At 39.3% G+C, this 24,180-nt stretch overlaps 1 protein-coding gene across 4 annotated transcripts in view; it reads left to right on the forward strand.

Moving 5' to 3' along the window:
• Window positions 1–22,382, forward strand: part of LOC114043454 (2'-5'-oligoadenylate synthase 2-like) — a 51,822-nt gene extending 29,440 nt beyond the window's left edge. Inside the window, exons 9-11 of one of the 4 annotated variants that reach the window (XM_027862598.1) lie at window positions 3,946–4,184; window positions 6,857–7,010; window positions 21,232–22,382. In XM_027862598.1, coding sequence (XP_027718399.1) covers window positions 3,946–4,184; window positions 6,857–7,010; window positions 21,232–21,258 — 420 coding nt within the window. In that variant the 3' untranslated portion in view covers window positions 21,259–22,382. Of the gene's footprint in view, window positions 1–3,945; window positions 4,185–6,856; window positions 7,011–8,283; window positions 8,655–16,442; window positions 16,483–19,752; window positions 21,116–21,231 lie in introns of those variants that run through there. The other 3 variants (XM_027862597.1, XM_027862599.1, XM_027862596.1) reach the window with 3 other exon arrangements.
• Window positions 22,383–24,180: the final 1,798 nt, after the last annotated feature.

Raw genomic sequence — 24,180 nt, forward strand, 5'->3', positions numbered from 1 at the left:
TATCTTTCAGGTGAAGGATAAGCCTGTTAAGGAGGACTCTGGCAAGAATCTTGCCAGCCATGACTAAGAGAGAGACCCCGCTGTGATTTTCACAGGACAATCTATTTCCTTTACCTACATAGAGATGAACAATAGAGACATCCTTGAACTCCTGAGGGATAACATCCTCTTGCCATATAACCCAGAAAAGTTCAGTCAGCTTTGTATGAGCAATGGACCCCTCACCTTGTAAATCTCAACTGGAATAGAATCAGCACCAGGGACTTTGTCACATGAAAGGAGCCTAATGGCATTCAGAACCTCTTCTTCAATTGGAACTTCAGCTAGGGAAGGATTGACTTCAACCTATGGTGAACAGTCAATGACTTCATAATTGATTGATGATGGTCTGTTCAGAACACTATGGAAGTGCTCAGCCCATCTCTCTAGGATCACGTCCTTATCACTAATCAATGTGCCTCCATCAGTACTGAGTAGTTGAGAGGCACCGTAGGTCTTTGGCCCATAAATGCCCTTCAGGGCATCATAAAAGCACTTTGGATTGTTGCCGTCAGCATAAAACTAAATTCCCTCTACCTTCCTACTAAGCCAAGAATCCTGCATTTCTCTAAGCTTCACTTGTACTTTTTTTTTTTACGCAATTGGGGTTAAGTGACTTGCCCAAGGTCACACAGCTAGTACATGTCAAGTGTTTGGTCTGAGGCTGGATTTGAACTCAGGTCCTCCTGACCTCAGGGCTGGTGCTCTAACCACTGCACCACCTAGCTGCCCCTGTACTTTACTTTTGATGGAATTAAATGCTGCCTTATTAGAGATGGATGAACTGTCCTGCTGGTAAATCCTATTGAGTTCTCATTTTTCATTTAGCAGCTTCTGAATTTCCCCATCATTTTCATCAAACCAGTCTTGATGTTTTCAAGAGTTCTGACCCAGATGAACAAATGCAGTGTTGTACACTAAATCTCTGAAATCTGCTCACTCCTTTTCTGCTCCACTGTTGCCAACTGTGTGTCGGCTCAACTTTCCCTCCAAGTTAGCAACAAACTGTTCCCACTCAGAGAAGCACTCTAATCTGTTGACATTAATTTTTTGGTAGTCTTTTTGCCTTGGAGTCACCACTTTTGTTGACTTTGAATATTTAACTCGGAGAGGATAAGTCTATGATCAGTCCAGCACTCTGCACCACACATTGCCTTTGTCATTCTCACATCCTGTCTCTTCTCCTTACAATCACATAGTCTATTAAATGCCAACGTTCGCTGTGAGGGTGCATCCATGAAGTTTTATTGCATTTGGGTAAATGGAAGACAGTGTTGACGATGAGAAGGTAATGAGATGCACAAATCTTCAGTAGTAAGTGACCATTGCTGTGCTGTTACTCTTTCCAACTCCATTTCTCCCAAGGCCTCCCTGCCATGTCCGGTAGTCTGGGCCTACTCTAGCATTAAAGTCCCCCAGAATTATAAGCTTGTCTCTAATGTGTGCAAACATTTCCATGCTCCCCTTTACCTTACCATCCCCTCAATCTACAGTTCTTTATCCCTTTCTAGCCATTTCACTGCTAAACTCCTGGGAAAAGTCATTTATATTTGCTTAATCACTCCTCAATCCATTGGAATCAGACTTCTAATATCATTATTCTACTGAAAATGCTCTTAACGGTCACCAGTGACCTTTTATTGTTAAAACCACCATCCTTTTCTTGGCCCTCATCTACCCTTGATATTTTTCAGTTTCCTACGCTACTGACAATCCCCTCTTCTTATATACTTTTCCCTGTATGGGCCTCTATGATACCATTCTCTCCTGATTTTCCTCCAATCTGCCCAATTGATCATTCTTAATCTCCTTTGATCATTCACCATCCCTCTCCTGTCCCCTAAATGTGTGTGATTCTCCATTGCTCTGTCCTACACCCTCTACTCTTCTCCTTCACTCTCCAGGTTCAATGATCACTTCTCTGCAAATGACTCTTACCTAAACGTCAATCAACTAGATGCTTCATTAGAACCTCAAACTCAATATCCCAAAGTGAATTTATCATCTCCCCCATCACCACCTCAACATCTCTGTTTCTGTTCATGGCCCCATTATATTCCCAACCACCCAGACTTCACAGCTCAGAGTCAATCACCTTTGACTCTTCCCTCTCCCTCAAACATTTCCATGAAATTTCTCCAATCTATTCCCTTCTCTCTATTCACACAGTCACTAAGGTCACTCAGACTCTCATCACCTCTTGCCTGGAATATTGTAATAGCCTTCTAATTGGTCTCTCTGACTCCTTTCTCCACTCCAATTCATCCCTCTTTACCTGCCAGAATAATTTCACTGATATATAAGTATGACCATGGCATTCCCCTAATCAAAACCCTGCTATAGCTCCACATTTCTGATGTGATTATAAAACATAAATTTCTTCTCTTGCTACTGAAGGTGCTCCCTAATCTGATTCCAATCTGGTTTAGTAGTCTAAGTTTATTTTATTCTTCTTGCACTCTTCCTGTAAAACTAGCATTTGAGCTGGGTCTTAAAAGAAGCCAGGGTTTGTAAAAGGGAAAGCATTCCAGTACTTTCTATATAAATGTATCTACAAATAGATATGTTGATAATAATTACACATATTTAGTTAATGTGGATGCTTATCTAAAAGAAGGTTAGGGAGAAATATGGGAGTCAGCCCATCTTACTGTTAGTTTTCCCCCGGAGATTAGCACATGCTCTCAGCTGATTCTCAAATGTTTTTGTTAGAAAGAACATTCATTGTGGTTCCTCCTATTGATTCTAATGCTTCTTTACAACATGACTAATGTGAAAATATGTTTAATAGGAATGTATATGTAGAGCCTATATCAGATTGCACACCATCTTGGGGAGGGAGGCAGGGAGGGTGGGGAAGAAAATTTAAATCTCAAAACTTATGGAAGTGAATGTTGAAAACTGAAAATAAATTAATAAAAAAAACAAAAAATAAATAAAAAATAAAAGAACATCCAGCTGCCCTTCATTTGGGGAATGGCTGAGTAAGATGTGGTATTATGAGTGTAACGAAATACTATTATGCTGTAATGATGAGCAGGCAGGTTTCAGAAAAACCTGGAAAGACCTATATGAACTGATGCTGAGTGAAATGAGCAGAACCAGGAGAACATTGTACACAGTAACAGTAACACTGTGTGATGATCAGCTTTGATTGACTTAGCTCTTCTCAGCAATACAATGATGCAAGACAATTCCAAAAGACTTGTGATGGAAAATGCTATCCACATCCAGAGAAAGAACCATGGAATCTGAATGCAGACCAAAGCATACTATTTTCACTTTTTTTGTCTTCTTTTCATGGTTTTTACCTTTTGTTCTATTTCTTCTTTCACAACACGACTAATGCGGAAATATATTTTACATGATTGTACATGTATAACCTATATCAGATTTCTTGCTGTTTTGGAGAGGGGGAGGGAAAGGAGAAAAATTTAGAACTCAAGATCTTTCCAAAAATGAATGTTGAAAATTGTCTCTACAAGTAATTGGAAAAATTAAATGCTTTTAAATTAAAATAAAAGAAAGAACATCCAGTATACCACCACCTTTTCCCTAGAGATCTCTCCATCCTACTCAACATGAGAAAAATTCCTCATTTCCAGATGCTATAAGCACTTAACAGAGACCAACCATCTGTATGTTTGCTTATTCTACCCCAGGTTCTACCCCAGAGGAACAACTTATCTGTACTTCCTGTTAGCAGATAAATATCTAGGAACACACACTTCTCAAGCAGGAGAGGAGGCAACTATCCCTCTGTGCTAGGTCTTATGGTCTAGTACATAGGTTGGCCTTCTGTACCCTCATCCTGCAAGCAATGGTTTGGGCTACTATATGGCAGTGACAGGATTGAATGAATTTTATTTCCTTTATGTTGTTTCTATTTTCTTTCTTGGCCTTCAGTGTCAAAGGAAATTGAAGAAGAAAGGGTCCCTCCCTCCGAAGTATGCCATAGAACTTCTGACAGTCTATGCCTGGGAGCAAGGTAGTGGAATGACAGATTTTGACACAGCTGAAGGCTTCCTGACAGTCCTGAAATTAATCATGCAGTACCAAAAGCTCTGTGTCTACTGGATAGTCAACTATGATTTTCAGAATGAAATCATCAGGAATTTCCTATTGAAACAGCTCAAGAAACCCAGGTATCCATTGCAAACAAGCACATTCCTCTTCCCTGACGCCTAAACCCAATGTCAGTGACTCAGATTCCCAAGCCCTTTGAAGTGATGACACCCCATGTGAAGTTGGAATAAAAAAAAAAACAGGAGTGGCCCAGAAAAGGAAAAGACAATATCACCTCATAAAGGAAGAACCCAAGAATATTCCATATGGGTTATACAGAATAATGTCAGTGTGGTGATGAGCAAGGGAGCTAGACAGGTAAGTGGGACCCTAGATATTCTCCATTGATCTCTCCAGGCTAGAAATAACCCAAAGTTCAGATTCAGAAGAGGCCTAAGGTACTTCAGGCCACAAGGAGGAAAGCTAAAGGTCTGTCTTCTAAGACCCAGCATTTTCATAGACCTACAAAATCATTCAGATTGATCTCTTTAACCCATGATTCTACCTTTCCCTTCACCAGAGTGAAAGGAAACAGAGTAGGACAAGAAGGGAATTAAGAGGAGGAAAAGGAGTAGAAGAAACAAAGAAAAATGCCAATGGTTTCCCACTCCCACATCCTGAACTGTTACATAGCAACATTAATATAGTTTATTTTGATTTATCTAAATGTTATTAATATGTTTTAATATTACTTTATTTTTATTTCATTAATATTATTTTTATAGAAATATGTAATTCTTGTCTTACCTCGAAACCCTTTCAACTTCCCTGTTTCTGTCTAAGACATCCCTGTCCTTCCAGTCTACCAAGGTCATAATCTCAGTATTATCATGGGCTCCTCACTCTCCTCACCACACACATCCAATCTGTTGCCACGTCTCTTCCTGTTACTTTCTGCACAACATCTCTCCCATTCAATTCCTCCTGTCTCCTCACACAGCCACCCTCATTGCCTTTCACCTAGATTATTGCACACAACTCCAAATTAGTGTCCCTGACAGTGAGTCTTTCTCCACTCCAGTCCATCCTCCATACTGCTACGGGAGTGAATTTTCTTGAGTCCAGATTGGACTATGTCACTCTCCAACTCACTCAACTTCAATGACTTTCTGTTGCCTCTAGTATCAAATAGAAACTCCTCTGTTTAGCTTTTAAAGACCTTCGCAAATTGGTCCCAAACTATCTTTCCAGCCCTGTCGAACATTCTTCCCTCTCTCACATTCTGATATCCAGCCAAACTGGTCTTCCCTCCATTTCTGGCACACAAAACTCCAGTCTCCCATCTTGGCCTTTGCACTGGCTGTTTTCTATATGTGAAGTGCATTCTCTTCTAATGTCCACCTCAAAAAAGTCCCTTTCTTCCTTGAATATATAACTTGAGTAACACCTTCCACCAGAAGTCTTTCATGACCCTCCAGCTACTGACTCCCTCCCTCTCAAATCATCTTATATTGAACTATTTTGGATCGATTTGCATTTCAGTCACGGAGAAGCATTTAATAAGGGCTTACTATGGCGTGGGCACTGAGAATACAAATACAAGTAGAAAGATGATCTCTACCCTCAAAGAAAGGGAAAGGGTGTGAGGGAGACAGAGATAGAGAGAGGAAGGAAAGAGAGACAGACAGACAAAAGGAAATGGTAGGGAGAGAGAGGAGAGAGGAGGAGGAGGAGGAGAGAGACAGAGAGACAGAGAGACAGAGAGAGATAAGGTGCATACTACAGAAAGTCCAGATTGCAGCAGAAATAAGACCTAGCTGGCCTGGAGATTCCGGGAGGAACTATCCAAGTTGAGGATGAGGTCACAGGGTATTTCCAAGTGTGAATTCCAGGACTGGAGCAGAGCTTTGGGATGGTAGAGAAAGTCTGGAGTGTAGCCTGGAGAAGAATGATTTGTCTTTACGTCTATTCTGGACATGCTTATATATGTCCTCACTGTAATCTAAGATCTCTGTGAGTAGGGATCATTTCGCTGATTTTATTTGCATCCTCAACACCCAGCACAGTGGAACTTAATTAATAGATTCATTGTTTGATACTCTACTTTGCTGATCTTTCCGACTGGACCACTGCTACTTCCTAATTGGCCTTCCTGACTCAATTCTCTTCCGATTCCAATCTATTCTTCATGCTGTTGCCTTCACACAATCTTTTTTTTTTAAAAGCAAACATCTCACCATGTCATTTCTCTACTCAATAAATTCTAATGGCCCCCTATTAGCTTTAGGATTAAATACAAACTTCATTATCAGGCATTTAAAGTCTTTTACAGTCTGACTTGAGCCTTTATTTCTAGCCTTACTATACATTTCTCCCCTTCATGGACTCTATAGTTCATCAAAACTAGCCTTTATTTTACTGTTTGTCGTATATATCTCACCACCTCCCACCTCTGTGACTTTACCCTGGCAGTTCCCCATGCCTAGAATGCCATCCCTTCTTACCTCCACCTCTCAGAATCCCAAGTTTCCTTCAAGATTCAGATCAACTTCCACATAAGGCCTTTCCTAGGCAACCCTCTCTCCTAGCTGCAAGTACCTACTCCTCAAAGTTAGCTTATATTTAATTCATAGATCTTTTGTGCAGACCTATATATGTAAATATTGTCTCCCCCAATTGATTATGAGTTCCTGGAGAGCAAGGATTGTTTCCGTTCTGTTTTTATATAGGTATATAAGACATAGCATAGTCCCTGACACATAGTAGGTGCTTGACAAATGATTGCTGATTGATTAATTTATTGGCTATTTAGGCCTGTGATCCTGGATCCAGCTGACCCCACAGCAGATGTTGGTGGAGGAAACCATTGGTGCTGGCACCTCTTGGCCCACGAAGCTGAAATCTGGTCATCTTCTCTGTGCTTCAAGACTGGGATCTATGATGCTATAGAACCCTGGCCAGTACTGGTAAGAACTTCTGCAGTGCTGGGATAGTGCCCTAGTAATGCTAGAGACAGCACACGTTAAGATAGCGCCATCAGGTTTGTAATGGTCCTTATATACCCAGTCATACAACCCAGGCAGGCAAGGACTGGTGGTGTTATTATCATCTTCATTTTTACAGATTGAAAAGAGGCCAAGAGTCATAGAATAACTTGCTTATGGCCGCAGAGCAAATATGTGTCAAAGGCAGGATTAGAACCCATGTCTCTCCTGACTCCATATCTAGGGCTCTTTCCACTATACTACACCCATCTTTGACCAGAGGTGTCTGAGTTTGTCATAATTTGTCACGTTTGTCATTCAAAGCCCTTCATCACCTGGCCGCCTCTTACCTTTCCAGTATTCCTACACCTTCCCCCCCAACACATACTCTTCCATCCAGTGACATTGGCCTCCTGGCTGTTCCACAAACAAGACACTCCATCTCTCACCTCCAGCATTCTCTCTGGCTGCCCCCCCCAAGCCTGGAATGCGCTCATTCCTTATCTCCACCTACTGAGCTTCTTGGCTTCCTCTAAGTCCCAATTAAACCTCTTACAGGAAGCCTTTTCCAGCCCCTCTTAATTCCAATGCCTTCCCTCTATTAATGATTTCCTATTTATCCTGGGTATAACTCACTTTGTATGCATTTTGTTTGCATGTTGTCTCCCCTGGTAGGTTGTAAGCTCCTTCAGAGCAGGATCTATCTTTTGCCTCTTTTTTTGTATCCCCAGTGCTTAGTACAGTGCCTGGCAGATAGCAAGTACTTAATAAATATTTATCGAATGGAATTAACTTCTATAAAACCTGACCTTCAGGAACTCCCCACACTTTAGCATTTGATGTCCCCAAAGCTATTCCTTTTTAGAACATAACTTCCATCCCTCTCAAGGAAGACTTCTTTATTGAACCAGTTACTCAGATGAGACCCTATAATCATCCATAAGCCGAAAAGACCTTCTCTGACCCAGCGAAACTACCTCCATTTTCTGGTGGTCTTGGGGAATCTCTACTCCTTATAAATAGTGGTGTTTACCTGAAACAAACTTCACTATATTGTAACATGGAAAGTGTCTTGAATCTGTGTTCAAGAGGACCTCTATTTGAAACCTGGTTGGTTTAACCTTTGACAAGTGTTAAGGCTTCAATTTCCTCATTTGTAAAATCAGGGGGTAAGACTGGGTAGATGACATCTGAGGCCCCTTTCAGCTCCAAATCTAGGATCCTAATTTTAAGACATGGATCTGCTTCTTTTCAGGCAGTCCAGACTCCAGGAAGCAGTGGGCTTGGGTTTTCTCCCATTGTCAACCTAACATTCAGCTCTTACTAGTGGAGCGTTCGTCATATCTAAAAGCTGAAGCCACCTCAAAGATGCAACCTAGCTCTTGTGCCCCACCACTTACTTTTCAAAAAAATATCAACTATTAGATCAAATCAAATGGACTCATCTTCAGTCCTCATTCTCACTACATAGTTTGGGACAATGTTTGACAATCTACTTCTCAAAACTCTCCTCCCATGGCATTGGTGACTTTCCTTATTCTCCACCTATTATTTCTCTCATTATTCATATTCTTATCATCTTTATAGACGCTCTTCTTCCTCATACTGGTGAGGATCTCCTTCAAGACTCTGTCCTTTTTTTTTTTTTTTTTTTTTTGCTAGGCAATGGAGTTAAGTGACTTGCCCAGGGTCACACACCTAGTAAGTGTCAAGTGTCTGAGGTTGGATTTGAACCCAGGTCCTCCTGACTCCAGGGCTGGTGCTCTATCCACTGTGCCAACTAGCTGCCGCATCTGTCCTTCTTTACAGACCTTTTTCTTCCTCATACTGGTGAGGATCTCCCTCAAGACTCTGTCCTTCATTCTTCTGGTCTTTACTCTCTACACTCAAAGCCCTCCCTAAGTATATCATCTCTCCATGGTGTCCTCTAAGCTCTTTGCCTTTGCTCCTGCTGTTTTGTTTGCTGGTAGGGGAGGGGAAAAAGTACTCTTCCCATGGCACAGAGCAAGGAGCTGACTTAGTAATCAGATAGCCCAGGTTCAAATTCTGTCTCTGATGTTTGCTACCTCTGTGACCTTGGGCAAGTTGCTGGTTCTACAAAATTAAGGGGTTGCATTAGAGGGCTTCTGAAGTCCTATTCAGCACTAAATATAGGATCCTATGATCCTCTATCTTCACCTGTAGGAACACAGACTCTAAGACCCAATTCAAACATCCTCTGCCTAATTAAGTCTTTCCCTGATTCTCCTCTCCAACAACCACCACAGCAAAGCAATCATAGGCTTGTAGGAATTAGAGGAGGAACGTCCCTTAAAGACCATCTAGTTGAATCCCTTCCTTTTAAAAATAGGAAACTGGGTTCCAAAGAGCTTAAGAGGCTCGTCAAATCATATACAAAACCCAAAGAAGGTTGCTATTGCTTAGGCAAGATTCAAACTCAGGTCCGCCAACTAAACTCTGTGCTCTGTCCTCTCCACCACACAGCCTGTTCTCCTTTTCCTCTGAACTTTGCAATTCTCATGCCATGAGAAAAATCTACTTTGTGGTATTTTTTAAATTAATTTATTTTCAATTATCAACAATCACTTCCATAAGCTTTTGAGTTTTAAATTTTTCTCCCCTTCCCTCCCCACTTCTCTCCCCAAGATGATGTGCAATCTGATATAGGCTATACATATACATTCCTATTAAGCATATTTTCACAGTAGTGATGTTGTAAGTAAGAATTAGAACCAATAGGAGGAACCACCAGAAAGAGGAAACAAAACACAGCAGAAGAAAAAAAATAGCAAGTCTACTTAGTGGTATTAAGGAAATTCTTGCTTCCTTTACTAGACTGCAAGCCTCCTGAGGGCTCTTGCTTTCATTTTACTTCCTAAAGTTTGCCCTCTCTCAGACTTTATTTTTCTGGAACTCTGGCTGATCTATCCCACTGTATTCTGAGAAGATCTGATGTGGCTTCTGTGCTGCTGCCATCTTGTTAAAAAAAAAAATTAAAACTACATAAGCAGGAGTGGTGCCTCCAAAGATTTGAGTGGTTTTTAATCTCCATAATTTGGAGTGTTTGAATTTATTCAGAACAATACATTAAGGTAAATTTTTTAGATCTCTCAAAGAAAATCCAGATGCACCGTGTGCTATAGTCACATTACCTAGAGAACAACACACCTGATGTTCCAGTCTTGGACCACTCTGGCATGAAATTTATTCTCTGTTAACAGAATCTAAGATACTGTTGTGGAAATGATTCCTGGATCGACTGCCCATGTAAAAGTCAGTCCATTAACTTATTAGGGCAAAGCCCAAAATTAGCATCAAGCTAAAAGAATAATGATAAGAAAAAGATATGGCTCATAATTGAAACAACTCAGTGCTGACTTAAGGAAATTACTGAGAAGGAAAAATCGATAACATGTAATAGAAATGACATCAACCCTGAATTTAATCAATTTATCCTGAAGTTTAGCCAGTGTTAATCAATTGCTATAACAGTCAGACCCAAAAGAGCCCAGAGAGTGCCTTGGTCAAGTCAGTAAGCATTTAAGTGCCTACTAAGTGCTAAGGATACAAAGAATATGGGACTTGACCTGAGAATTGAAGGGAGCCAGGAGAGCCAGGAAGCAGAGATAAGGAGGGAGAGAATTCCAGGCCTGGGGGACAGCCAGAGAAAATGCAGTCAGGAGATGGAGGGTCTTGTTTGAGGAACAGCCAGTGCTGTCACTGGATCATACAGTACATGGAGGATGTTGGTCAGTAAACATCCGACTTACTTGCCAATCAAAGAGATGATGGCTGCTGACAATAACAGGTTAGAATAAAAACGCATTTGCAAAATCTTGCAAAGAAAGATGATGGAAAGTTATAAAAAATATCATTACACAAATCAGAGAGAAACAATGGAGGGCTGAGCCAGTTTAAATAGTTTGACAAGAAACTCAACCAACAAAGTCATCTCATGATCATTCAAGGATGAAAATCAAAGGAAGACAACAAACAAGGGGAAAGTGAAGAGGAAAATTTTTTAGTTTTTTAGAACCTCATATTTATAGACTTTTAAAAAATATCAATAAACAAGAAGTCGTATGGAGTAGTGGATAGAGAGCTAGCCTCTCAGGTAGGAAGATCTAGGTTGAAGTCTCACCTCTGACACACACTGCCTGGGCAAGTCATTTCATGTCTCAGGGCCCCCCAACCAATTTCTAAGACTTAAGTTGCAGAGCAGGAGTTGATGCACGTTGAAAAAGGGAGTTTCCTCACCGGGAATTCCCTATACTATGAAATCACAGGTGAGGTCTAAAGAAAAAGCTTTTGGTTTTACATCACCTTCATTTCCAAGTATATCTCTCCCTTGTTCCCTACACAACAAGCCGTGTAACAAAGATTTTTGAAGAAGGAAAAATCCTGTCAGCAAAACCAAGGGATAGGGGCAGCTAGCTGGAGCAGTGGATGGAGCAATGGCCCTAGAGTCAGGAGGACCTGAGTTCAAATCCTGCCTTAGACACATAATAATTCCTAGCTGTGTGACTCTGGGCAAGTCACTTAACCCCAATTGCCTCACTAAACACACACACACACACACACACACAAAACAAAAAAAAAAACCAAGGGACACATCAGCCTTGTCAGACAACATATGAAATATTCCACACCGCTAGATCCCCCACACACACACAAAGAAGGGAGAGATGTACATGTTCCCAATTTTTCTCTGGGACCAAATCTCATCTTTATATTGTGCTCATAGTGTTCAATTTCTTTTTTATTGCTTTTCCCCTTTACGTTATTTAAATGATTATGTGCATTGTTTTCTTACTGATGTAATGCTGCATCAGTTCATATCAGTGTCCTCAGATTTCACTGAAGTATTCATATCTGTCATTTCTTGTTTTTGTTCGGTCATTTTTAGACATGTCCGATTCTTTGTGACCCCATTTGGGGTTTTCTTGGCAAAGTTACTGGAGCGGTTTGCTATTTCCTTCTCCAGTTCATTTTACAGATGAGGAAACTAAGGTCAATAGGGGGAAGTGAATTGCCCAGGATCGCACAGTTAGTAAATGTCTGAGGCCAGAATTGAACTCAGGAAGATGAGTCTTCCTGACTTCAAGCTGGTGCTCTATCCACTGTGCCACCTAGCTGCCCTTTTGTCATTTCTTACAGCTCAGCAATATTCTGTTACATTTAACTGAGAAAGATTTGTGGGTTTTAGTAATCTCAACTGTGATATGTAACATCAAAAACCCTAATGCCAACTGAAACTGTCTTAAAAGAAATAGTGTCCACTACCCACTTTTGAGGGGCTACAATGTGGTCCTCTGCCCTGCTTAGACCATATCTAAAGAACTGTGGCTTCCTCATTTGGGAAAAATATAGAAAAGTTAGGGAGAAGAGTGATCATCATGGTGAAAGGCCTTGAGAAGGTTATGCCACATGAAGAGCAGCTGAAGAAATGGGATGTTTAGCCTATAGAAAACTTGGTAGGAAGAAAGTGCTGAGGGGGATGGGAAAGGATAGAATGGGATGGGGTGGGGTGGGATGAGACAACCATCTTTAAGTAACTAAAGGGCTATTATCACATGGAAAGAAGGTTGGATTTAATCTACTTGGGCCATGAAGTAAGGACTAGGATAAATGGGTGGAAGTTGTAAGAGGCAAACTTACATCTTATGGCAGGAAGAATTTCCTCTTTGTGAGGGCTCCTGAGAGTAGGATGGGCAACCCCATAAAGCAATGGACTCCTCTTCGCTGGAGAGCTTCAAGCAAAGGTTAGATGGTGCAGAGGGGATTCTTTCTCATGTGTAAGCTAGTCTAACTGATTAGAATGATTTGCTTTAAATTTTGTGACAGAAAGACAATAAAACATTTCAAATACTATAAAAATAAAATGTTAATTGGTATGGAACAAATAAATACAAGTAAAATGGAAAAAAAGTGGGTGGGAGGGAAGGCAGTGTGAGAGAGGAGAACCAGGAAGACTTCTACCCTAGTTGGACAATGGTTTATATAGACCAAGAGGTACATCAATGGTTTCTTATATTCTTAGATAATTTTTCCAAGGACTAATAAATATATAAGAATCACTATTAACTGGCATATTCATTGCCCCAAAATAAAGGCTGCTAATGGCTTTCACTATTAAGTAGGCTATCATTCCCTATGCAGAGTTTCCAATCCTAAAGAAAAGGGGCCATAGCCCCTGGTCCCAAGAGGTGACCCTTCTAAATACTTGCTAGGTGTTTGGGATTGGCTGGGGATTGGAGGCTGACCGGAGCAACCTCCAGTTTTTGCCATTAGAAAACCTATAAGGACATACTTACATTAAGAATATCCTAACAACAAAGAAACAAACAAAGTGAGTTAAAGAACAAATCATAGAAACAATTGATAATTTTATTAAAGAAAATGACAACAATGAGCCAATATACCAAAAATTATGGGATGCAGCCAAAGCAGTACTTAGGGGAAAATTTATTCTTCTAATCACTTATATCAATAAAATGGAGAAAAAGAAGATCAATGAATTGTGTATGCAACCAAAAAAATAAACAAATTAAAAATCCCCAATTAAACACAAAATTGGAAATCCTGAAAATCAAAGGAAAGATTAATAAAACTGAAAGTAAGAAAACCATTGAACTAATAAATAAAACTAGAAGCTGGTTAAAAAAAACAAAATAAATTAAACCATTGGTTAATTTGATTTAAAAATGGAAAGAAGAAAACCAAATTACTAGCATCAAAAATGAAAGGAGTGAATTCACCACCAATGAAGAGGAAATTAAGACAATTGTTAGGAGCTATTTTGCCCAATTAAATGCCAATAAATTTGAAAATCTAAATTAAGTGGATGAATATGTACAAAAATATAAATTGTCCAGATTAACAGAAGAAACAAAATCCTTAAATAACCCAATCTTAGAAAAAGAAATTGAACAACCCATCAATGATTTTCCTAACAAAAAATTTCCAGCACCAGATAGATGGATTCACAAGAGAATTATACCAAACATTTAAAGAACAATTAATCCCAATACTATAAAAACTATTTGGAAAAATAGATGAAGAAGGAGTCCTAACAAGTTCCTTTTACAACACAAATATGGTACTGATACCCAAACCAGGAAAAGCCAAAATAGAGAAAGAAACTTATAGACCAATTTCCCTAATGAATATTAATGCAAAAATTTTAAATAAAATACTAACAAAGAGATTACAGCAATATATCACAAGGATCATACACTATGACCAGGTGCAATTTATACCAGGAATGTTGGGCTGGTTCAATATTAGGAAAATTATCAGCATAACTGGCCATATCAATAATAAAACCAACAGAAATCATATGATTATCTCAATAGATGCAGAAAAAGCCTTCGACAAAATACAGCATCCATTCCTTGGGAAAACACTAGAGGCCATAGGAATAAATGGAGATTATCTTTAAATGATGAGTAATATTTATCTAAAATGATCAGCAAGTATTATCTGTAGTGGGCTTAAACTAGAAGCATTCCCCATACAATCAGGGGTGAAGCAAAGATGCCCATTATCACTACTATTATTTAATATTGTACTAGAAATGTTAGCTATTGCAATAAAAGAAGAAAAAGAAATTAATTAGAATAGGCAATGAGGAGATAAAAGTATCACTCTTTACAGATGATATAATGTTGTAGTTAGAAAATCCTACAGAATCAACTAAAAATTACTTGAAATTAAGAACCTCACCAAAGTTGCAGGATACAAAATAAACCCACACAAATCATTAGCATTTCCCTATATTACCAACAAAATCCAGCAGCAAGAGATAGAAAGAGAAATTCCATTTAAAATAACTGCAGAAGGGGCAGCTAGGTGGTGCGGTGGATAGGGCACCAGCCCTGGATTCAGGAGCACCTGAGTTCAAATCTGGCCTCAGACACATAACACTTATTACTAGTTGTGTGACCCTGGACAAGTCACTTAACCCCATTGCCTAGCCAAAAAAAATAAAATAATTGTAAACAATATAAAATACTTGGGAGTCTACCTGCCAAGGTAAACTCAGGAACTATATGAACACAACTATGAAACATTTCTCACACAAATAAAGTCAAATCTAAAAAATTGGAAAAATATTAATTGCTCATGAGTAGGCTGAGCCAATATAATAAAAATGACAATTCTACCTAAATTAATCTATTTATTCAGTGTCTTACCAATCAAACTATCAAAAAATTATTTATTAGAGCTAGAAATAATAATAACAAAATTCATCTGGAAGAACAAAAGTCCAAGGATGTCAAGTGAATCAACAACAACAAAAAAAAAAGCAAAAGAAGGTGGTCTAGCTACACCAGATCTCAAACTGTATTATAAAGCAGTAATTATCAAAACGATGTGATATTAGCTAAGAAATGGAGTGGTAGATCAGTGGAATAGATTAGGTACAAATTACATTAAGTAAGTGACCATAGTAATCTAGTATATGATACACCCAAAGATCCAAGCTTTTGCAACAAAAGCTCCTTATTTGACAAAAACTGACGGGCAAACTAGAAAACAGTATGGCAAAAACTAGGTATAGATCAACATTTCACACCATATACCAAGATAAAGTCAAAATGAGTACATGATTTACGACTAAAGAGTGATACAATAAGCAAATTAAGAGAGCATGGAATAGTTTATCTGTCAGATTATGGATAAGGGAAAAATTTAGGACCAAAGGCAATATCAAGGGCATTTTACAAAATGTATAATAGATAATTTTGATTATATACAATTTAAAAGTTTTTGCACAAACAAAACCTATACTACCAAAATTATAAGGAAAGTAGAGAACTAGGTAAAAAATTTTGCAACAAGTATGTCTGATAAAGGCCTCATTTCTCAAATATATAAAGAACTGAGTCAAATGTATTTAAAATGCAAATCACTCCCCAATTGATAAATGGTCAAAGGATATGAACAAGCAGTTTTCAGACAAAGAAATCAAAGCTATCTATGTGAAAAAATGCTCCAAATCACTATTAGAGAAATATAAATTAAAACAACTCTGTGGTACCACCTCGCATCTATCAGATTGGCTAATGTGACAATAAAAGAAAATGTTGGATGTTGGAGGGGATGTGGGAAAACTGGGATGCCAATGCACTGTTGCAGTTGTGAACTGATCCAACCTTTCTGAAAAGCAATTTGGAACTATGCCCAAAGGGCTATAAAACTGTGTGTATCCTTTGATCCAGCAATGCCACTGCTAGGTCTATTTCCCAAAGACATTCAAAAAAAGGGGAAAGAACCTATTTGTACAAAAGTATTTATAGCAACTTTTTTTGTGGTGGCTAAGAATTGGAAATCAAAGGGATGCCCATCAATTGGGGAATGGGTAAGCAAGCTGTGGTATATGATTGTAATGGAATATTATTGTGCTATCAGAAATGACAAGAAGGATGATTTCAGAAAAACCTGGAAAGACTTACACGAACCAATGCATAGTGAAGTGAACAGAACCAGGAGAACGTTGTACACAGTAACAACAGAATTGTTCGATGAAGAATTGTGAATGACTTAGCTATTCTCAGCTGAGACAATCCCAAAGGACTAATAATGAAGCATACTATCCACCTCCAGAGAAAGAACTGATATTGACTGGATACAAACTAAAGGAAGCTATTTTTCACTTTCTTTCATTTTTTTCTTTTATTCAAGTCTTCTTGTACAAAACGACTAATATGGAAACATTTTACAAAATTGCACATATATCACCTATATCTAATTGCTTACCATCTCAGAGAATGGAGAGGGGAGGGAAGGAGGGACAGATAGAATTTGGAACTCAAAACTTTAAATAAAAATGCTTAAAAATAATATTCTAATTAGCACATTTATTATTTTAATGCAAATTATGCTAATCACTTTAATTTATACATAGACTAACATTTACCTTAAGTAAATTATGAATCTCCTTTGTTTTTATGAGTCCCTTAACCTCTTTGACCCTCGGTTTCTTCATCTCTAAAATGGGGATAACAGCACCTGTTTCACAAGGCTATTGTAAGGATCAGATGAGGTGACATATATTTTCATTTATTTATTTTTTGCTAGGCTGTGAGGTTAAGTGACTTGCCCAGGGTCACATAGCTAGTAAGTGTCAAGTGTCTGAGGGCAGATTTGAACTCAGGTCCTCCTGAATCCAGGGCCAATGCTCTAGCCACTGTGCCACCTAGCTGCCCTAAATGAGATGACATATGTAAAGCAATTTGCAAACCTTAAAACCCTGTTATCAATGCTATTTTTTATTTTTATTATTATTATGTAGTAAATGGTCCAATGGATAGAGCACTGGGCTTAGAGTCTGGAACACCTGAGTTCAAATCTGGCTTCAAATGCTTACTAGGTATGTGACCCTAGGCAAATCACTTAACCTCTCTCTGTCTGCCTCAGTTTCCTCCTCTGTAAAATGGAGCTAATAATAGCACCTACTTCTCAGGGTTGTTGTGATGATCAAAGGAGACAATATTTATAAAGTGCTTTGCAAACCTTAACATGTTCTATAAATGTTAGTTATTACTAGCAACTACTGCATTATGTGACAGTGGCAGCTAGATGGTGCAGTGGGTAGAGCACTGGGTTAAGAATCAGAAAGATTTATCTTCATGAGTTCAAATCCAGCCTCAGACACTTACTTACCTTGGGCAAGTCACTTACCCCTTTTTGCCTCAGTTTCCTCATCTGTGAAATGAATTGGAGAAGGAAATAGAAAACTATTCCAGTATCTTTGCCAAGGAAACCCAAAAATAGGGTCATGAAGAGGAAGACACGACTGAACAAAAATCATATGACAGGATTTTCCCAGGGTTCTATATAGCAAAACTATTCCACATGTTTCCTGCACTCTCAAGACCTCCATATAATAACAACCCATTCTTTACCAGGAAGGACCCAGTAGAGGGAAGAATAATAAGAGTTTAAATGTCTACTACATTTTACAAAGCACTTTCCACATCATGAAGTATTATATGAATTATCATCCCCATGTCACAGATGAGAAAACCAATGTCAAAGAGGCCAAGTGACCTGTAATCACTGCCTCTGAACACAGGATTGGAATCTCCCAGGTTTAAATCTTGTGCTGTTTCAATAATGTCTCTCACAGGCAACAGTTAATTTTCACAAGGAAAATAACAGACTTATACCCTTTGACCAAATGATTTCACTGATGCCCTCAAGATGTTAATAAAACCGGGAAGAAAAACCCATCTGAGCTAAAAATTTGCATGACAGCTTTATTTGTAATAGCAAAAAACTGGAGGCAACCCATATATCCAAAGATTTGGAAATGGATGAATAAGTTACTTTCTGTCACTGTAGAGAGGTAGCATGGGGTAATGGATGGAAGACTGACCTTGAAGTTGGGAAGACCTAGATTGGGGGTGGAGAACCTGCAGCCTCGAGGCCACATATGGTCCTCTAGGTCCTCAAGTGTGGCCCTTTGACTAAATCCAAAGGGGAACCAAAGTTTGAATTCAGTCAAAGGGCCACATTTGAAGACCTAGAGGCCACATGTGGCCTCGAGGCTGCAGGTTCCCCACATCTGACTAGATTAATGTCCTATCTCTTACACATACTAGCTGTGTGACCCTGGACAACTGGCTTAATCTCACAATGGCCCAGGAAACTCACTAAGACTCCAGGTTGCGGAGATGAGTTTCCCATCCACTGCAGGGGGAGGGAGTTTTTCCACTGAAAACTTCCCATACTGATAAAATCACAGGCAAGACTGGGTCTCCCATATACCACAAAAAAAAATTAATAAGATCAATTCTATAAATGGGAACATGGTGTAATGAAAAAAAAAATGATAGGTCTGGAGCCAGGAGAAACTTGGGTTGAAATCCTGTTTCCAACCTCTACTGGCTAAATGCAAATGGGCACATTTTTTAATACCTTTAAGCCCCAGTTTCCTAGTTTGTAAAACAAATATAATAACACCTTTAGTATCCTGCTTCAAAGGGTTGTTGTAGCTGAACAAATTTGATAGTGAAGATAACAAACATGACAAATTTTAAAATATTGTAATTGTACGGGTGTGCTCCATTTAGACTTCAGCAAAGTTGAAGGTTATAAGAAACAAGGGGAGAGACCACTGAGATATCAGTAAGAGTGAGGACCTTCTCGAGGTGGTGAACTCATTCTATACCTAGTAAAGGTTCTGAGGCTTTCACTAGGTAAGAGGAATATGAAAAAGGCAATAGAAACAATGACTTTCACCTCATTCCAGATTGCTTCATACCTTCTCCAGGCGTTCACTTGCATAAACCAACAAAAGAATGTTAGTTTTTTTTTGACTTAGGGAAACCTGAACCCTAAAAGTGTTTAGTGATTATTGGGTAAATAACCACTGTCTGGTTATGGTCTGGTGAGATGCATATTTGGGAAATGTTCTGGATTCTAGGTCTGGGTGAGGTCTGTCACTGAGTGAACCATCTTTGTACCAGGAAGAGTTGTCAGTCAAAGTGCTGTGGGAACACAATTGGAGACATCTACTCATGTGAGGCAAAGAGTCTCTATGCTTTCTGAAAGCTCATAGTAGTATCTAGGGCAGGGGTGGGGAACCTGCGGCCTCAAGCCCATGTGTGGCCCTCTGGGTCCTCAAGTGTGGCCCTTTGACTGGATCCAAACTCCACAGAACAAATCAGTGTAACCTGAACCCTAACCCTAACTCTCTGACTCTGAATCCCCTTAGGATGTGTTCTGTGAAGTTTGGATTCAGTCAAAGGGCCGAACTTGACCCAGAGGACCACACACGGCCTCGAGGCCTCAGCCTTGAAGGTGATCCTGAGGCTAGAGGTTGTGGAGGCCTTAGCTGCTTGCTCCCTAAAGAGTAAGCCCAGGAAGAGACAGCACATACCCACCTTCGGCAAACTTCAGGAGGACCCTTCCAGGCAAGAAAGGACACCAAGGGTGTCACAGTTCTGAAATGCCTTGGCCATATGAGCGCCTTGCTACCATTGTACTTTAAGATTGTGCCCACTCTCCCCATCCTTTCCCTGACTCCAAGTATATTTGTGGAAGTGTTTACGGAGGCAAAGCTGTAACTACTGTTTTTTGCTGTGGTGTTTGAGTTAATGCCTTTGCTAAGAGCTGGGTCTAATGGCTGATTGTTAATGGAAATTATGCCAATTCGGTGTTATGAGCAACAGTATTGAAAAGATAGCCACCCACAGTGTTGCTCCTAGAACTCAAGGTAGCAGCCCTTCTGGGGATCCAACCTGCAGGTGTAAAGTTGAGTGAGCTGGGGGGTGGGTGAGTGGTGCAATGGTAATGAGACACACATGTATGGAACACATGTGGCCAAGGCAGCTCATACCTCCAGCATCGCAGGCCCTTCAGAAAATGAGGAAGTGTGTATATACCAACTTTATACTTAGTTTAGCTCCTCATTAACTGCCTCATTTTCTGTGATTACATCCTGGGGTGGGGGTTTGCTCAAGTTATCTATTCTCCTCCCCACCCCACCCAATCACCAACCAAATAAACTACATATGTTCATTCAGTGAAGGCAAAGCTGGCCACTAGCCTTATCCTGGCCTTGGAAATTATGTGCTCTACCCAATAGCAGAGAGCCCTTAGGAAAAACACCATTCTTTCTGTGGTTTTCCGAGAGCTAGAAGTGTGTTGTTAGAGTGAGGATCTGGGTTCAAATCCTACCTCTGCTACCTCTCCTGTGACCTTGAGGAAGTCTCTTCTCCTATCTACTCATCAGTTTCCTCATTTGTAAAATGAGAGCTTTTGGACTAGATCAGTATCCTTTAAAGTGAAATACTCACACCTCAGGGAGTGACCAAGATAATATAGCACAGTAAAGCAAAAATATGAAAACTTTTATATATAATTATTTTTCATCAAGAAAGTAAAAAGTAAGCTTTAGTATGTTTTAATATGCTGATTGACACTTGTTTCATGTGCCAGACACTGCCCTGTCACATATGGTACATAAGGGGAAAGAAGCGAGTGCTCTATGAGGCAGAGGGCTTGACAATGAGTGATGTCTATACGCTTTCATTCACTTTTGGTGTATTTCAACATGTTATAGCTTTATTGTGTCTGACATCTATATCATTAATAAAATAAATTAATAAATTTAGATGAATAAGTTAATAAATCAATAAAATAAATGAAAGCAAATTTATAATTGTATTTTATGTATGTTTAACTAAACTAGCCTCCACAAAACGGACAACTGGCTTAAAAAGATACCTACAAAAAAAATCTCGGACTGAAGATACCAGTAATAATCTGAGTGCAAGCAAAGAAGATAATGGCAAAGCTAATACACGCATTCCTCATACAAGCACTTAATCAGCCGCATTATAAGGTAAAACAACGACATTCTCATCAAATATAATAAGAAATCAACCAGAAAAAATAGATGATCAAGGTGATGGGAAATACAAATTGACATGCATGATCATTAACAATGAACTGCTCACCTGAAATTTATATTGTGGCTTATTTTGACTGATAATGATAGTAGGAAGTCATGACAGTTAGCAAGACGTTTGAAAACTAAGAATCCAGAACATGAAGACAAATCTCCACAATTTTTCCAGCCAAAGTCCACTGCTTTACAAAATTTCAATAAACTTAATGACAAATATGAGTGAGATGATTCACTTTAGACCCCTACTCAACTCTAATCAGTATTAGTCAGTTCAGTATGATGTCATAAGGAGTAATGATTGTTAGCAATTATTTCACTGTACTCATCTTACAATACGTGTTCAGACATCCAATAATGGATATAAAATAAACAATGTACTTATCCATATTTTATATAAAGCACATAGGAATATCTAGATAAAATAGGTTCTTCTAGAAGGGCCCCTATAATGGGGCTCAAACTGTAATGAAATGTTCACTACTTGTTTACCAGTTATGAAGCTCACTTGCCCAACCACAAGAATGCTAACAAAGATATCTCCATCCTGTTTTCCTCAAATTCTATGGGCAGGCTGCCTTGATTCTTTGGAAAGTTCCGCAACTTATTTATGTACCTCCAGATCACTCCGTCTTGTCCAACATGAGCAGGTGACCATCTTATGACCATTTGATGACCACTTGGTCAGTGGAGATCCCTTATGCTTCACCCATGCTGGGACTCTCCTGCTGATAGATCATTTTTAGCCCTCAAGAGCAAGGTCTATCAACCAATGAGATTCTGTATTTTACCATGCCTCTTTTGCATATTTGGGCATCAAACCCTATAAAAACAAGGTCCTGGGGACCAGGGGCATCTTAGATCATGAGGAACACCTGAGGTCCACTTCATTAGAGGTGATCATGGACCCTTTAATAAAGTGCCATTGGCTCAGTGTTCTGCCTCAGGGTTTTTTTTTTCTTGCAGATTGGGCAATTATAATCCCCACAATATTTAAATAAAAGCCTCTTCTTAGGTTTCCCATTGAATGATAAAAAGGCAAAAAGCTACAAACCTTCAGAAAATACTTGTTCTTCTTGCTACCATAAAAAATGGCCAAAATAATGCACAGAACACAATAGGGGAGTAAAAATGGATTCCTTTGTCAGCAAATACTTTTGGAAGAAGAATAGAAAATGCTGCTGAAGACTTGAAGAAAAAATCATGGAACAAACTACGCAGTGGGGGCTCACTATAACATTGGATTAAAGTACAAATATTTCTAACATGGTTGTAGTTCAGTTGTGTTGGGGTTTTCTTGACAGATACAGGAGTAGTTTGCCATTTCCTTCTCTAGCTCATTTTACAGAAGAGGAAACTGAGGTGAACAGTTAAGTGACTTGCCTACGGTCACACAGCTAGTAAGTGTCTGAGGTGGGATTTGAACTCAGGTCTTCCTGACTCCAGAGTTCTATCCACTGCACTACCTAGATACCCTTCATGTAGATGATATTCTTCAACTGGGTCTTTAAGAAAGAGAGAGGTCTATTCTTTTTATATCTCGTCAGTATATCCTGGACCTGGGGCCCCCTTCCTCTGACTGGAGAGGGTGGAGATAGAAAAATCTTCCCAGAACCTCCATTTAAGAAGGTCACTGAGATAAGCCATCTATCTCTACTGCACTGGATTTTGTCATGATGCCCCCATGGTGGGTATCTTTCCTTCTATTCAGCTTTCTTTTGTGTATTGTCTTCCCTGTTTCAATTGTAAGTTCCTTAAGGGCAGAGACTATCTTTTCTTTCTTCCTTTCTTCCTTTCTTCCTCCCTTTCTTTCTTTCTTTCTTTTATCTTTCTTTCTTGTTTCTTCCTTCCTTCCTTTTCTTCTTCTTTTTTTCTCCTCCCCTTTCTCCTTCCCTAACTCCTCCTCCTCCTCCTCCTCCTCCTCTTCTTCTTCTTCACAAAGAGTCAGACATGACTGAACAGCAGCCACAAATTCTCCATCCCTTCCCTCCCTTTCTTTTCCCCCACCCCACCAAGGTTCCTGAATTAGATAAATCAGCCAATCCTTCTATGGCCCTACTCGCCATCCCATTAACTTCCTAGACCAAAGTTCCCCTCCCTGACCACCATTTCCCTATATGAATTGTTCACTTCCCCTCTTAGAAGAGGAAAGACTGTCTTTATCTTTGTATTTCTATCCTCAACACAGTACAGTTTTTGGCATACAGTAATTACATAATAAATTCTTTGTCATTCATTTATTCAAGTCAGAGGTGTCAACCATTTTCCAAAGGTTTAGTCCAAAGAAACAAACAGAATCAGTTTTCCCCTTAACCAAAGGTTTGTCCTAAGAACAAAGAGAGTGGGGTTCCCACTTTACCAAAGGTTTGTTCAAGAACAAACAGAATGGGGTTCACCTTACCAAAGGTTTGAACAAGTAACAAACAGAATCAGACTGCACATGTGCTATAATGTGCTTATTTATTCTCATTAAGCTGGAGAATCATGCATGATAGAGTCAGAAAATAATTGTGAACTCAGAGGTAAACAAGCTAGAGACCCTTTATACAAATCCCAACTCAGGATGCCCGTGTCAACCCAAAACTACAGACTCCATACATGTTTAATCATAATGTGAGAAAGGAATTTCTTAATGGAATAGGTTGTAAATGCAATAAGATAAGAGAATGTCAAGGTATCAATTGAAATTACAGATCTAGAATATCCATGTTTCTTTTATCATTAACATGACAT

The sequence above is a fragment of the Vombatus ursinus genome, unplaced genomic scaffold (assembly GCF_900497805.2).
Source record: "Vombatus ursinus unplaced genomic scaffold, bare-nosed wombat genome assembly UNPS02001287.1, whole genome shotgun sequence".
Classification (NCBI taxonomy): domain Eukaryota; kingdom Metazoa; phylum Chordata; class Mammalia; order Diprotodontia; family Vombatidae; genus Vombatus; species Vombatus ursinus.